The 15,653-nt window shown below is 46.0% G+C and overlaps 1 protein-coding gene across 1 annotated transcript; it reads right to left on the bottom strand.

The window, feature by feature from the left end:
• Window positions 1-994: 994 nt before the first annotated feature.
• On the bottom strand, window positions 995-5,265 carry LOC123069624 (uncharacterized). Its single transcript, XM_044492526.1, has 6 exons — window positions 5,116-5,265; window positions 3,119-4,552; window positions 2,732-3,033; window positions 1,959-2,646; window positions 1,797-1,877; window positions 995-1,716 (listed from the first exon to the last, which is right to left on the bottom strand). The coding sequence occupies exons 2-4, from the start codon at window positions 3,233-3,235 to the stop codon at window positions 1,989-1,991; spliced, it is 1,077 nt and encodes a 358-aa protein (XP_044348461.1). The 5' UTR covers window positions 3,236-4,552; window positions 5,116-5,265; the 3' UTR covers window positions 995-1,716; window positions 1,797-1,877; window positions 1,959-1,988.
• Between the last annotated feature and the right edge of the window lie 10,388 nt (window positions 5,266-15,653).

The raw sequence follows: 15,653 nt of genomic DNA, 5'->3' as shown, positions 1-15,653 counted from the left end.
GAGGGCACATTAGATGTGACATAATTAAGTCACATTATGGATGACGTCATTTGTTTTTGTGGTCCTTTTTTGTTGTGGGTCATTTGTTGCTGGTTGTAGGTTGTTCTATTTTGAGTTAATCACGCGTACAATACACCAACTTGCATTGCGGGAACAGTTTCATACAAGAACTTGCAAAATGACTCAAACTGGCTACTAAACTTAGTTTGCGGGAACAATTTCATACAAACTAGTCCGAAACGTCTGTGTGTCACGCCACGTCGGACGCCACGTCAGCAGGGAGGCACTTTCACGTTGCAGGAACATTTACAGGAATCTCCCAATTGTATGTTAAAATTATGTGACGCGGCGGTCCTCAGTCTCTGTAAAATCCCCATCTCTCTTAACACTCAGCGGCTGTATACCTGAATATTAGGTCCGACTCCCATCACTCCCTTATTTATTTATATTTTCTCTGTTGTATAGCATGTCCGTCAGCAAAGAATTTGGTTCTACAAAACTGAACATCAATCGATAGCATGTACTGCGGCAGAAAATTCAGTTCTACAAAAACTGAATAGCAGTAACTATTCATCTAGGCATTTTTTTAGAACGTAGGCTCAAGAAGACTAAACCTGATATACAGCAGAAAGAAAGAGTAAACCTGAATGTTGCTCTAGGCAAAATTCAGTTCGGGTATGGTCAGACTGCAATACATGCTCTGCCTTGACATTCTTAACAATAATAAACTACATACAAGTGTGACCTTTCTAAACAAAATTCAGAGATAAAAAAGCTATGTTCCTGCTGGTAGAATAATCTGCAATACATGCTCATTTACTGACATTCTTACCAACAATAAATTGCTTACAAATGTGATCTAAACAAAATTCAGAGATAAAAATGCTATGTTCCTGATGGTAGAAAATCTGAAATGCATGCTCTTTTCCTGACATTCTTAACAGCGACAAAACCACAATACATAGCATGCTTCCTAGGATTCGAAACAACGATAAAACAGTAAAAAACACCACTCCGAGGTTTAGACATTAAGAAATTCAGAATATTTAGAACATTACAAAATGAATGGCTTAGCATGTTCTCGTCAAGACATGCATAACAGTAATGATTTTAAAGCATAACAAAATGAAGGGCTTATCAAGTTCAGACTTGGAACTTTGCTAACATCCTATTAAACATGACCAGTTGGCGCGTTTTGGGTTATATCGATCTCTTCTGAAGCATTAAGGCCAGGGATTGCTTCTGCATTTAGATCTGGAAAGGATCTATCTCTCATGCCTCCATCTTCTCCAAACAAAAGGTGGGGCCAGCCCCTTCCACCAACCGTTCCACCACCACTTGCTTCACCTCTTGCAACATTGCTTCTCACTCCACTTCCTCCACCTCTTGCAGCATTTCTTCCCCCTCTTCCACCACGTATTGCACCATTGTTTCCGCCTCTTCCACCACTTATTGCAGCATTGTTTCCCCCTCTTCCACCACCTCTTGAAGCATTGCTTCCCCACTTTTAACTTTCTTAGTTTTCCCTCTCCCTGCAGTACAACTGATTTCTCCCTGATCTAGAGCCCTTGCTTTTCCTTTTCCCCTGAGCCTTCCCCTGGTTGTAGTAGTGGTAGTTGATCTTCTCTCAGGAATGGATTCCCTAGCATTAGCTACAAATCTTGACATTTCTGGCAATGGACCAGGGTTTGTGACATTTGAAACATGGATTCTCTCCTAAAAAATATCCAGATAGAGTAGTCAGCATTCATCAATAAAAAGTGAAATAAAAGACCATGCTATATGATGTTAGCTACCTCTTGTCTCATTCTATTGACCATGCTGGTAGGCACATGCATGGGATCCATCCTTGTGTCCTCTATGTGTGTCCTGATGTCCTGCAATATCATATGGTGTGAGAAGAAATAAACAGTGTCAGATTTTGCAGAATATGAGAAATAATGTGCAACATTTCATACATTTATAATGGAAGGGTCTTCTATTTCTTCTTATAGCTCATTAGCTTCCCTCTCCCTCTCCCTCTCCATGAACTTTTGATGGCCTTTTTTGTTGTGATCTGCTTTTCCACAAATTGAGCAGTGCATACTCACACCTTTCTTGTTCAGAGCAATGCTGCCATCCTTCTGAAGTTTTTCTTCAGGTGTTTTCTTCCTGTTCTTTGGTGGCCTTCCCATCCTCTTCTTGTATACTGGTGGATGAATGATAGGACCTTCCACTTGCTCCCAAAGAGCCCTGACTCTTGTTGGCATTATATTGTGCCCATATGCTTCCAGATATGTATCTATTGTGTAGCACTTATGGACCATCTCTTCTAGATCTATCCTTTCTTCCCTAAAGCATGCAATTGAGTGGCTGCAAGGTATCCCACTTAGTTGCCATCTCTTGCAATCACAGGTCAATGCCACAATATCCACCGTGTATGTGTTGTTCCCTGATAACACAGAGAACACTCCCAACCCAGAATGACTAGGAAAACAACTAGCAGATAGTTCTATTTCCTTCTCCATTTTTTTCCTGATTTTTGGGCATATCCTTCCAGTCCACTTTATTGCTTCCCTTTGTTTGCTGTCATGTCTTGCCGTGATCTTACCCTTGATGCATTCCATCATTGAAATGGAAGGAAATTCCCTTGCTTCCAATATGTAGCTGCAATTGAATACAATGTGAGTAAATAACCATTAAATGCGGTCATATTCATTTGAAAGTTATAGTAATAATCTAAGTTATGTACCTGTTGTACACTTCCGACATATTGTTCAATAGGATATCACATTTTGGAAACACACTAAAGAATGCCTTCACCCACTGATTTGGAGGTTTAGCCTCTAACCAAGCATAAGCACTAGGGCTGTCCTCTCTTAGCTTTTCTCTATTCATGTTGAACTTCATCTCATTAGTGGATCTTGCAATTGCCCAGAGATCATTTTTCAAAGTCTCTCCTTTGAAAATCCCATGAAAGTTTTGGTACAAATGTCGAACACAAAATCTATGTTCGAAATCCGAGAACACCTTTCCAACAGCATTTATTAAGCCCTATACAATAAGTTCACAAATGTTAGTAGTTACACATGATCTTGTGCAGGAATTATACATACCTTTTGTTTGACACATTACATACCTTTTGTTTGTCACTCATTATAGTGAATGGAGAGGTGTTCACTATGTTCAGATCGTGTTTCAATGTCGTAAGAAACCACTCCCAAGTATATGTAGATTCCACTTCAACCATTCCCATAGCAATTGGATAGATGCAGTCGTTAGGGTCTATGCCAACAACAGTTAGTAACTGACCTATGGATCTACTTTTTAGGTGGCATCCGTCAACAAAAATAATAGGCCTACAACCATTTAAGAAGCCTCTCTTGCAAGCATCATATGACCAATACAATGATGACAAATGATCCTTTGGCTCCTCATTTTTTTCTCCTTAATAGGAGTAGTACCAAGAAGAAAAGTACTACCAGGATTACTTCTTCTAAGCTCTCTACCATAGTTCCACAACTGACAATATTGAGCATCTTCATCACCATGTATCAAATCTAATGCGGCTTTTCGTGCCCTTCCTAACTTCACTCTATGGGGTCTGATCTTGAACTCTCTCTGAACTTTGTTCCCAAAAGTGATCAAGTCCATCTTCTTGTTGTCTCTAAACTCATCAATGAACTTTTTTCGTAAGCAGTTTGACCGACAAACACTTGGCATCCCATGATTTCTTACAAGTGTGATTGCCATTGTATTTCTTAATTACAATGCTTCCGGTCCTGTTGTCCTTTGATGCTTTCATCATCCATGGGCAACCTGCTGAACAAAATGCATTCAACCTCACAGCCTCATTTCTACCTTTGTTAATTTTCACTCGATTCCTCACACTATATGCAACCAAAGCAGCTCCACATTCTCCTCAAAGAGGTCATCATCCCCATCCGCAACATCATAATCACTTTCATAGAAGTCATCATCCATCTCATTGTCCTCTCCCTCCACCTCCTCTGATTCCTCTTGAAGATCTTTATCCGATTCCTCTTCATTTTCTTCATGTACTTGCTCTTCACGAACTGGATGCACATAAGTTTCTGGCTCTGCTTCATTGATCACAACCATAGATGCACTGCTAATTCTTGAGCTGCCTTCACCGGGGTGAAAACCACTTAGCATTTTCCTAGGAGTCATTACCCTTTGGAGTTCAGGGCACCCTATGTATATGACATCATCCCATGAAGATTTGATATGATTTCTCTCATCCACAATAACATGCAGGCTTCTGTTCTCTTTGCCTGCTCTTGCCATGACAGTAATTGCTTCTTCATTATCCAAACAGATGATACCATCGAGCATGTCCTTCCAGGCAAGCACAAGTAAGCATGCAACTCAGGACTAGCAATGTCATATCCCAAATGTTGCAATACATAGTTAATCATATCCCTTGACCATGTGTTGGCATCACAATAATCATACTCCTCTTGAGTGCTTCCCCAGAATGTTCTTCTCTCGTCCAGCCCACAGAATATGCCATTGTGTTCAAAAACACAAGTAAAGAAATTTGAATTTTCTCCTGCAAGAGCAAGTATGGTATTGTTACTTAACTTCCAGACCATTTTCTATACAATAATATTACGCTGGAGTGACAAAAATCAAAGTTACAGCAGCTAGCATACTCTACACATAGCAGTGTACTGACGAAGCATACTACAAACAGTGTTAAAAATCTGAAAGTCTGAAACTGTCAATTTCGGAACCTATATAATAGCCAACAGATGTACCTATTTTCTCCCACTTATTATTGCAGATCCAACAACATGAATTGGTCACTACTACTGCCAATACATAAACCATACAGAACATGCAATCTGAACTTAAACATACAACCAATCTGACCCTATTTCTAAGATAACAGGAAACATGTTCTCTGAATTTATTTGCCATCACGAGCAGGCACAACAAAACTAAACGTCATTGTACACAGCACAAAGAGCACCCAAATGTTATCCATAGGCCCCCAAAAGTCACAGATTTCATCTCGATTTAAAATTCGATCACCCACGATCAAAACCCTAGGCGGAGACATGGGATACATGGGGAAAATCATGACATCAAGGGCAGCAGAACTAGACTTACCGTAATCTGGAGGAAACTCGCCGATGCCTCGAGGACGCGGTTCCATCCAGTGTAGATCGCCCCCGCGTCGCTTCCTCCTGCGTCGCTCCCGCTTGCGTCGATAACGAGAAGACGAACAGGCGAAGATCAAGAGATAGGGGTTTGTGAAGGGTTAGAGGTAGCAATACGTTATAACGCAATAACTACATGGTAATTCTGGTACTTTTGCAGCTGCCCAGTAGCTTGAGGACTACGGGTTCAGTTCTTCCATTAGGCAAGGGGCTTTATGCAAATTAATAAAACGACAGGCACGTGTCTCATGGCCGACGTGGCATGACAGACAGACGTTTCAGACTAGTTTGTATGAAATTGTTCCTGCAAAACAAGTTTAGTGGCCAATTTGAGTCATTTTGCAAGTTCTTGTATGAAACTGTACCCGCGGTGCAAGTTGATGTACTGTACGCGTAATTAACTCTTCTATTTTTAGCCGGACAAACGTTATTTCCTTTTTTAGCTGTATGTTATTCTTTTTTTAGCACAAACTCTCAGACTCTTAAGAGGGGCTAGCTACAACATCACCTATACCTTGCGCGGACAAAAGCATGAACGATGAAACACTAACTAAACCATCCAGATAGTGCTCTAGACCTCACTAAGCACAACAACTGCATGTCCACACACCGGCCATATGAGTGTCGCTCATCAAAGGTGTTGCAAATTATATCACGGTTGTCTTGTGGGTGCCCTATTTTACATCATCTGTTGGAGCACTTCATGATATAAAAATAGTACTTGGTTATGCAAATTTTGCTCCAGTCACGTAGCCCTCATGTGGTCTGTTGGTGATGTAAAATTTGCTTGAGAGCCTCAAGTAATGCAAATTTGCGTCACTTCGTGGCTTATTCTACATCACGACCTTTCCCTGAGTAAAAATATTTGCATCTCCATCATTTATTGGAGCAGCGCTTTTGAACTCTCGTGATGTAAAAGATAGTATTGTCCTATTTTACATCATCTATTGGAGATGCTCTAAACCACGTGTGCAGGAGCGCACGCACGCCATGATACCCTGAACCGCGCGTCCACATTTAGAGCAAAGCTATCACGTTGTTATCCCAATTGCGGTTGCCTTGAAGAATGTAGTTGAAGTCGGTGGAGACACTTGAAATCACGTGCCCAGTGGCGTACATGCAACAACCTTCCTCTCCCCAGACAATGCCACTTCAGCAACCTCCACTCCCCCAGTTGCAGTTGCATTCAGGTGAGACACTTGTGGTTGTGTGTCTAATGGCGGGCATGCAAATGGCCTCCCCTTACAAACTTCGCTTCTGCAATCTTCACCCAGTTGCATCACGTTGAAGACATGCAGTTACAGTATGTGAACACTTGTAGTTGCGTGTCTAGTGGTTGACATGCAACTTGGTCGGGGTAGGCAAGTTGCGTGCTGAGGGTGAACATGCAACTGGGTCGGGCGAGTAGGTCAGGGTCAGCAAATTGTGTATCAAGGGTGGACGTGCAATTTGGTCAGGTGAACTATATGTCATGGGTGGATATGTGAGTAGGCCAGGTATGACCAAAAGTTGTGTGTCGAGGGTGGACATGCAAGTAGATACGTGTTGGGCAACTTGTGTGCTGAGGGTGGACATGCAATTGAGTTAGGTTAGTATCATATGGAGGATGGACATGCAATTGGATCGGGGTCAGACATGTTACGTGTTGAGGATGGACATGCAACTAGGTCGGGCGAATTGCATGTCGAGGGTGGACATGCAATTGGGTGGGGCGAGTGGGTTGAGGTCGGGCAAGTTGTGTGTCGAGAGTAGACATGCAACTAGGTTGCATGTCAAAAGATGGACATGCAACTAGGTAGATGTGGCGGGTAGGTTGCGCGTCGAGGGTAGACAATAAACTTAGTCGGGTGAGTTGCATGTCGAGGGTGGACATGTAGTCGAGTTGAGGTCGGGCAAGTTGCATGTCTAGGACGGACATGCAATTTGGATCATGTCAGCAAGTTGGGTGTCGTGGATGTACATGCAACTCTACACCTAGCAATCCCACGTGGAGTGGTGCTGATGCACGTGTAATTTTAGTTGGGGTCAACACTTGCAGTTACGTCTCTAGTGGCGGGCGGACATGCAATTGTCCACCTCTGAGAAAATGCCATTTCTACAAACCTCACACCCAACAATCCCAGTTGCAGTCGCGTTCAGGGCATGCAGTCGCAGTCACGGGCAACACTTGTAGTTGCGGGGTATATGTGTCATGTGCAGTTGCATGTTAAGGGATGGTTATGCAATCGGGTGACATTTCGCTCCATTTTCAGTCATGCCGTATTCATTGAAATTGCATGGTATGCATAATGTATGCAATTGTGGATGGGTTATAACACGTGTGTGTACAAATTTGATGAGAAAATGAATAGAAAAATACTACATGACCTAGGTTGACACATGAAACATACACAAAAATGTGTATTGACGTATACACATGTACTTCAGGTAACAAGAAAAGAACACAGATCATAAAGAGAAGAGACACCAAAATGTACAATATAGGAGGAAGGTAGTGCTTGAAGGTGCTCATGAATGCAACTGCGTTGACTTCCCCCTCCCCCCTTGCTCGATATAGCACATGAATCCCCGCCCCCCCTAGCTCACCTCTCCTCAAATCCAAAGTGACATAAAAAGGAAGAACAACAGAGGGGTGAGAGAAGAGATTGAGAAAAACGAACCCTCACGGGAGGAGACAAAAAGACAAAATAGAACGTACGAGCGGCCTAGAAAAAATGGTTCATGAGACAACACGCGCAGGACAATAGCCTGAAGCGAGCCCACCTGGGCTAGTCGCACTTTTCATAACACGAATCTTGGAGCAAAAGATTGTACACTTTAGGAATTACATGAGACTTAACTATTTCTCATCTAGATGATATTTAACAAATCCGTTGAACAAAACAGAAACAAAAAAATACAGGTTATCTTAAAGCTTCTGCATGGATCCGTACATGGTTGTTACTTTAGTGTTTGAAGGCTCATGAGCATATGGACTTTGGGTGTAACTGTTTCAAGACGGTCGTACACAAACTTTTCAACCGATTTGGCCGGCATGTCATTAGTAGATCACGGTCGTACGCAAATTGTTCAACCGATTTGGCTGGCATGTCATTAGCAGATCACGTGAATGAGTCATGTAGTGTTCATTTGTGACCGACTATGGTCTTTATATTTATACAGCTCCAAACCTTTTTTTTGTTTTTAGCTCCAAACTTGTTGAACGTTTGAGATTCTATTATCTACTAGAAGAACGCCTGTGCGTTGCAACGGGGCCACATTAACTTTAAGAGTTCAATATTACGACATTGGCGACCTTTTTTACCATCAAATCCTCACACACACACTCTTTCCCCCTCCCTCTTCCTCACTCTCTCTCCCTCTCTCTCTCTAACACACACACATAGCATATTCTCCCCGCCAATAAGAGTTACTCAATTGGCAATAATGTGTGGACTTGTGGTGAGCTTGACTGAACTAATGGATAGTGTGATATATTCCCCAATCATTTAACAATGAAATTTCAGAAATGGGAAGATTATGTAACACCTCAAGTCGCTAGCTACAGTGACCTCCCCCTAATGATGCCATGTCATCAGGCTTGCTAAGCCAAACTGCCACTTGATAAAAATCAAAGCCCAATTCAAATTTAAAATAAAGTCAAATAAATTATTTCATCAAACAGTAAAACTAAAATGTTCACCATATTCTATAAATTGCACTGATCTTTGGCATGTTGAGCCCAACATTATTTGACCCAAAAATTAAATCTTGTCAAATTAATAAGAGGTCCAACAATAGTTAAAATAACCAATTAAATATAAACCTAATTTTATGTATTTCCTTTTGGCCCCAAACTTTTTGTGCCACCTAAAAATATTGTGCTCGAATTGTGTGCATAGTTTCACAATTAACAAAATCCATTTAGTTGATATAAGAATAAATAAAAAACGGTGTTAAAAAGGAGAAACGGATTAGAATACATTAAAAACCAAAAGGATGATGAAAAAGGGGATTCCCCTACCCCCCGGGCCTTGCCACCGAACTGGCCCAGTGGTCCAGTCCCTGCACGGTCGTCTTCTCCTCTTCCCCGAGTCCGTCGCTACAGAGCCGGGCTCCCACCCGACCACCTTGCCGGCATCGAAGGGAAATGGATAAGGGTGACGCCCTGCCTCCCCTGCCCCCATGGCCTCACTCCTCCTCGACGCCCTTTCCCAGATCCACTTCTCCTCCTCGCTCGCTCGATCCCGGCGATCTGGACGAAGTCAGATGCCACGGCCACTATGACCGACCCCGTCCACACGGCCACTACCCTCCCTGCTGGCTAGGAGCTTGTCGAGGAGCTCCGAATGCCTCCGCTACTTCGTCTGCGCCAACGAGATCAAGTCCAGCACCCCCAGATCGACGTCGTTGCTGTCTTCCTCAACCTTCGGCCACCGCGACATTGCCGTTCGATCTGCGCCGCCCCGAGCTCCCCCGTCTTCCCCTAGGGTGCCATTGACACCGCTGTGATCTCCTCTTGCCTTTCCCTAGTTTCCCTTCTCGTTTGCTCTCGTTAGGTATTTCGCCGTGGCCGAGAACCGCCGTCCTCCATGGCCATTGCAGGGGTAGCCACTGAGATCCTCGGATTGACCCCGTGGCACATGCCAGCTCCTATGTACGCCCATGCCCTAGCCTTCAGCTCTTTTTCCGCGCCCACGGGGACACTCCCTCTCTGGCTCTCCATGCCCACGCACGTGCCACACCGCGTCCGTCGCGCCCGCCGTTGCCATCATGCTCGCCACAGCCACCGCACCACTGTGCCCCACGCGATGCACACCCTGGCCGCGCGTCACACTCTCGCTGGTTGCGCTCTCCCCGTCTGCTGCCGCCTATCCCTTCGCTCGCCCCGCTGTCGCGCCCCTGCCTTGTGCCGACTCTTGTCGCGGCCATCTTCTGCCAGCTGCCCCCTCAGCCACGCCGGCCGCATCTCTGCCCTCCACCGTCGGCCGCTCGCCTCGCCTGCTGCGTGCTTCTTCCTGCTGCTATGCGCTGCTCTACCACTAGTACGCTGTTGCGCCATGCCCTCGACACCGCCGTGGACGAACATGGCGGAGGGATTGTCAATGGAGTACGAGGAGGAGGTGGCGGAGAAGGTGTAGAGAGGCAAGAGGTCTAGGGTGGCATCAGCTGGCTGTGGTGGAGGTGATTATGCGAGAAGGAGCCGGAGCGGAAGGAGAGGTGACAATTGGAAAGAATCACAAAAAAATCATAACCCGGAGATCTCATTCCAAAAAAATGCTAATATCGATGGAGGGGTGATTTCCTTCAATAGGTGGAAAGCATAGGAAATATTGGATGTTATCAAGCAAAGGTAAAAATTTAGGAAAGTTAGGATTTTGAACTGATTTCTATGCAAATGGGGTTTTATTGTTTGGTAACATGATATCAGTACCTGCCCGTTTGTGACGTGTCTGATTAGGAAAGTTTGCAAATGTTAAGAAACTATTTATTGGGAGGAAAGTCTGTGACATGTCTGTTATTTGTTTCCTAAAACAAATTTCACTAATGAGAGAAATCGATTGATTTAGATAAGTTAGGAAAGTTAGATTCAAATCTATTATTTGTTTCTTAAAAATTTATTATTTGTTTCCTAAGACAAATTGAGCCAATAAAAGGAATCGATTGATATGAATAATTTAAGGAAGTTAGATCCGTGATTTGTTATACGTTAGGAAAGTCCTGGTTGTAATAAAGAGTGGAGAGAAAAATAAATCGATGGACCAGGATGGGAGGGGGTGATGGGAGGAGAGACGAAAGAAAACTAGCAAAAACAAACCATGGAGACTATTCACCAACTGCTCCATTAGGAGTAGAGATATCTAAGCAATATAAACAGACCCAAAGGGGCAGATCCAATTAATCTCGGCCATCAAACCATGTCAATCCAACGACCTAGATTGCTTCAATGGTGAGCTCTCAATATGTTGAGCGTGTAATTGATAGCATTCCAAATGTCAACATCTATATTGATCTCATAATTAACACGTAATTGACATCTTATCTAATATCAACGTGCAATTAATTTTCTCCCTAATATCAACGTGCATTGCACGTGCTCATTAACTAGTTAATATAGGTGGTTGTGTGCTTCACAAAAAAATCTTTTGTTTACATAAAAACTAGAATCGGTCATTTAACGAGGCATATCATCGACCCTACAATTTAGTTGGTGTTGAGTATAACGTTTATTAGGAAAGACGAGATAGACTAGGATTTGTTCTGGCTTGTCTTGTACTTCAAGTAGATGATTGTATTCCTATATATATATGCCCATGAGGCTCAAGCAATATAACGAACAACTATTCCACCAAAGCCCTCTCTCCCTTCTAACATGGTATCTATCGCAAGTCGATCCTAAACCCTAGCAGCCGTCACTTCCGCACCCGCGCGCCGCCCCTGGGGCGGTCTGCCTCCATGAACGCCGCCGGGGGCCGCGCCGCCCGTATCTAGGGTTCGTCCGCCGGCCGTGTTGGCCGGCTGCCCTAGAGAGTCTTTTTTCCCGATCCTTTGATCCGGGTTTTCTCTCTCTCGCCTGTCGCTTTGATCGGCGTCTACTTTTTGGTTTTCCGGTCTATGTGATCCGGTTTGCGTCGCCCACCGCCGCCGTCGATCCCGTGCGCCTCTACTCCAACACCGGCGCGATTGGCCGGCTTCTTCACTGACCCGGCGGCCTCGCGCGTCGTCCGTGCGTCTGCCCGTCGGTCGCCCCGACCCGGCGGCCTCGCGCGTCGTCCGCGCGTCGGCCCGCCGGTCGCCCCGACCAGGCGACCTCGCGTCATGCGGTGGCCCTTCATCGCCGCCGTTCGCGCGACGGCCCGCCCGTTGATCTACGCCGGCCGTCACCGCCTGCTCCGACCGGGACTCCTGCATCACCCCGACCCGGCGGCCTCGCGCCATGCGGCGGCCAATCATAGCCGCCCTGCCGCCCGCCGCCGCCGGCTTCATCTCGGACTCCGCCGCCACCATGCCTTCACCGAGCGGCGTCACCGACCTCGCGCGCGATCGGCTTGATCACCCGCTCGCCGCCGTGATCCGCCTCATCTACGCCGCGCGACCGACCTGGCCCGTCGGTTACGCGGGCCTCCGCAGGTCCCATGAAGATCGTCCCCGAGTTCAGCGCGCCTCTCCACCGATCGAGCATCGGGCTACCGCTGCGTTGCCCCGTCGGGCCGCAGCACCACCGCCCCGTGGTTCTTCTCCCGGCTGCACCGACCCGCGTCACCGCTGCGTCGCCCCTTTGGGCCGCAGTGCCGCGGCCCGCGGTCCCCCGCCGCCCCGATGGCGTCCGCTCTAGGCCGTCCTGTGGCTGCATCGACCCTCGCGCCGCCGCTGCGTCGCCCCGTCGGGCCGTAGCGAGCGTGGCACGCGGTCCACACCGTCGTTCAGAGGCCGTCCCCGCGGTTGCACCAACTCGCGAACCGCCGTTGTGTCGCCCCTTTGGGCCGCAACATCGCGGCCCGCGGTCCCCGCCGCCGCCCAGAGGTCTTCCCACCGTTGCCCCGACCCGCCTACCCCTGCTGCGTCGCCCCTTCGAGCCATAGCGCCGCAGCCCGCGGTCCACTACGTCGTTCCCGCGCGTCGACCTCCCGTGGTATGCGTCGCGCCGTCTCCCTTAGCGTGGGAACACCACCGTGCGCGTCGGTCTTCGTCACGTTGTCAGGGTTCTTCGCCTACTTCGAACACTGCCGCCGCACACCTAACCTAGCCGCCGCCGCCGCCGCTCTTCTTTGGCCGCCGCCGCCGCTACCTTCGTAGCCGCCGCCGCCCATCCACCCCTTCGTCTTCGTCTAAGCACCAGCCCGTCGTCAGCGTCGCCGTCATCTACCTCGACCACTTCGTCTACTCCGACCACCGTTGGTGACATCGGCCCCGCGCCGATGGACGCCGCAATCGTCGTCGAGTTCTTCTCTGCTGGCCCCTCCAGTTTCTCCGACATGGCATACAGCTCGTGCAGGTCCCTCATCTACGCATGCCCGGTGCTGGCAACACTGATGCGTGCCTTCATCCACGACGTGTCCCCGGGCCTGGCAATCCTAGTCGGCGCTTCATCAACTTTGTCTTCGTCCGTACGCATGCCCGGTGCTGGCACCACCGGTGCGTGCCTTCGTTCACGATGTGTCCCCGGGCTTGGCAAACCCGCCGCGACGCGTCGTCAACAACATCTTCTTCCCGGCGCACCACTACTTCGACACCACTGCGCCCATGACTAACTCGGCGCCACCTTGCGCCCACGGCTCCACGGCGACTTCCTCGACACCGGCCACCCCGACTCGACATCAACCACGGCATTCTTCGCACGGCTACCTCGTCCACGACTCCACCACACACGCTCTCGGCTACATCGACAAACGGCACAAAGGGCTACCGCCTTGCTTGAGAAACCTCGTCGGTTGCCACTCCAGCCACGACTCCGCGATGCGTCGATCGTTACGACTGTGTGTGTGTGGGGGGGTGTCCGTCGGCTTACCTTCGGGTTCTTCTCCAGTCTCACCGTCTGCGTCGCTACCATTGTGACTGCGGGGGGATGTTGAATATAACGTTTATTAGGAAAGACGAGATAGACTAGGATTTGTTCTGGCTTGTCTTGTACTCCAAGTAGATAATTGTACTCTTATATATATATGCCCATGAGACTCAAGCAATACAACGAACAACTATTCCACCAAAGCCCTCTCTCCCTTCTAACAGTTGGCGCATTTTCTGTTATTCATGTGGGTGAAACTTTTGCCGCATCATTCAATTTCCACATGAGAGCAATTCCTAGCTATGAGGGTGTGACGGTCACACAGTTGCTGGTTGCGGCATCCTCGTTGATGTCACGACCGACAACGTGTTGCTTGCGGGATGTAGGCAAAAGCTTGACGGGTGTGGGTGCGAGGGTGAAGGTTTGCCGGCATAGAAAAAGGGTCAGACTAGAGGGTTGGCCAAGAGAAGGGAGGGGGCTTCAGTCCTTACATTTCCATCTAATTGTATGCGCTTATTCAACTGAACTAAACTTAACATTTTATTTTTCAGCCGAGCCCTTTATTTCATCATGGCATGATTGTATTACCTCCTCCCAAAATTCTTGTCTTATATTTGTCTAGATATGGATGTATCTAGCCCAAAATTCATGTCTTATATTTGTCTAGATACAGATGTATCTAATACTAAAACATGACTAGATACATCTGTATGTAGACAAATTTAAGACAAGAATTTTGAGATGGAGGGAATATTTTTTAAAGGAAGACATAAGATTTGCCTCATCCATTAAGTAAGAAGAAGTTATAATGTTAAAAGGTTCCCTCATATTACAAAAATTGTTTTTTGTCCTGCATGATTTTACCCAAATGTTTTGCCCCCTACTAAGGTCCGAAGCTTCATTTCTTTTAGATCATGCCAAGAATCATGAAAGGAGGGGCGGATCAGTGTTGAAATACTCTAGTATTTCTTTCATTCTAAAATGTCCAATTATAAACGCATAGTGAGTGACATTGTGCCTTGCAGTGGGGCACGTGTATATCCGACATGCCAATCCACCAATCCTTCATGGATCTCTCAACCGACCAGGTGCAAGGCCCCATATGCGATACTATTCCAAAGATATATCCTAACAGTCCATTTCTAGAATAGAAGTGCATATATAGCCGCCGTAAACATCTGTCACACCCTGCATTTTGTAACATTTCATTTGCATTATTAAAGCATGAAAATTTGGACCAACAAAAACTTTTACATTATTTGGCTTTTATTTGGAGTTGGTTTTCTCTCTGTGCTTTTTTTCAAGTGCTCTTTAAAGTCAACTACTCCACCTCTGTACTTCATCTCCTTGCCCCAAACTTCTGCCCAATGACCATGCCATGTGTATAGTGCAATATAGAATTTTCTTACAAAAATAATTTGGCCAAAAAGTATTTTCTAAATTTAGTTTTCCAACAACCCCTGAATTGAGGTTTGCACTGCAAGTACTTGATTTGGGTTACGAAAATTATTTCAAAGAGTATATTTGAAGCCTATTAGGTATAGGACTCCCCTAAACCACAAAAATATAATTTTAAAAGCTATTTTCCTATTTTCTTTAAAAGCTTTTTCTTAAGGCCAGAAATGGTCTTTAATAGGGAAAAATTATTTTATTGTTTTAAAAATATTTGACAAAAATTAGGGAAACTCAGTGGACATATATTTTCCATATATAAGAGTTTCAACACATGGTCATGTTCAAAATATTGGTCAAATCCCTCAAAAACCCTTTCTGGATATTTCAAGCTTTTGAAATATTTACAAAGGAAATATTCTCCAAAAATTCCAAGAAAATTCTATCATCTCGCATATGACATACTTGATGATCTTGACAAGTCTCATGTCATGGGGAATAGTATAACCCCATGAAATCCCCTCAAAACCATTTCTATCCATTTTGAAGTTTGAGCAACTTTGCATTGCCAAACATGTCCAAATGATCTCAAACTTGGTGAACATGCTTCA

This window comes from Triticum aestivum, chromosome 3B (assembly GCF_018294505.1).
Source record: "Triticum aestivum cultivar Chinese Spring chromosome 3B, IWGSC CS RefSeq v2.1, whole genome shotgun sequence".
Lineage (NCBI taxonomy): Eukaryota > Viridiplantae > Streptophyta > Magnoliopsida > Poales > Poaceae > Triticum > Triticum aestivum.
This window is presented reverse-complemented; position numbering and strand designations above follow the sequence as displayed.

Bases quoted from the DNA above. Each gene is read 5' to 3' on its own strand.
- LOC123069624 (XM_044492526.1), bottom strand. From the start codon at position 3,235: ATGGGAATGGTTGAAGTGGAATCTACATATACTTGGGAGTGGTTTCTT. The intron at 3,034-3,118 runs GTATGTAATGTG...CTTATTGTATAG, and splicing joins TAATGAGTGACAAACAAAAG to GGCTTAATAAATGCTGTTGG. The intron at 2,647-2,731 runs GTACATAACTTA...ATTCAATTGCAG, and splicing joins ATGTCGGAAGTGTACAACAG to CTACATATTGGAAGCAAGGG.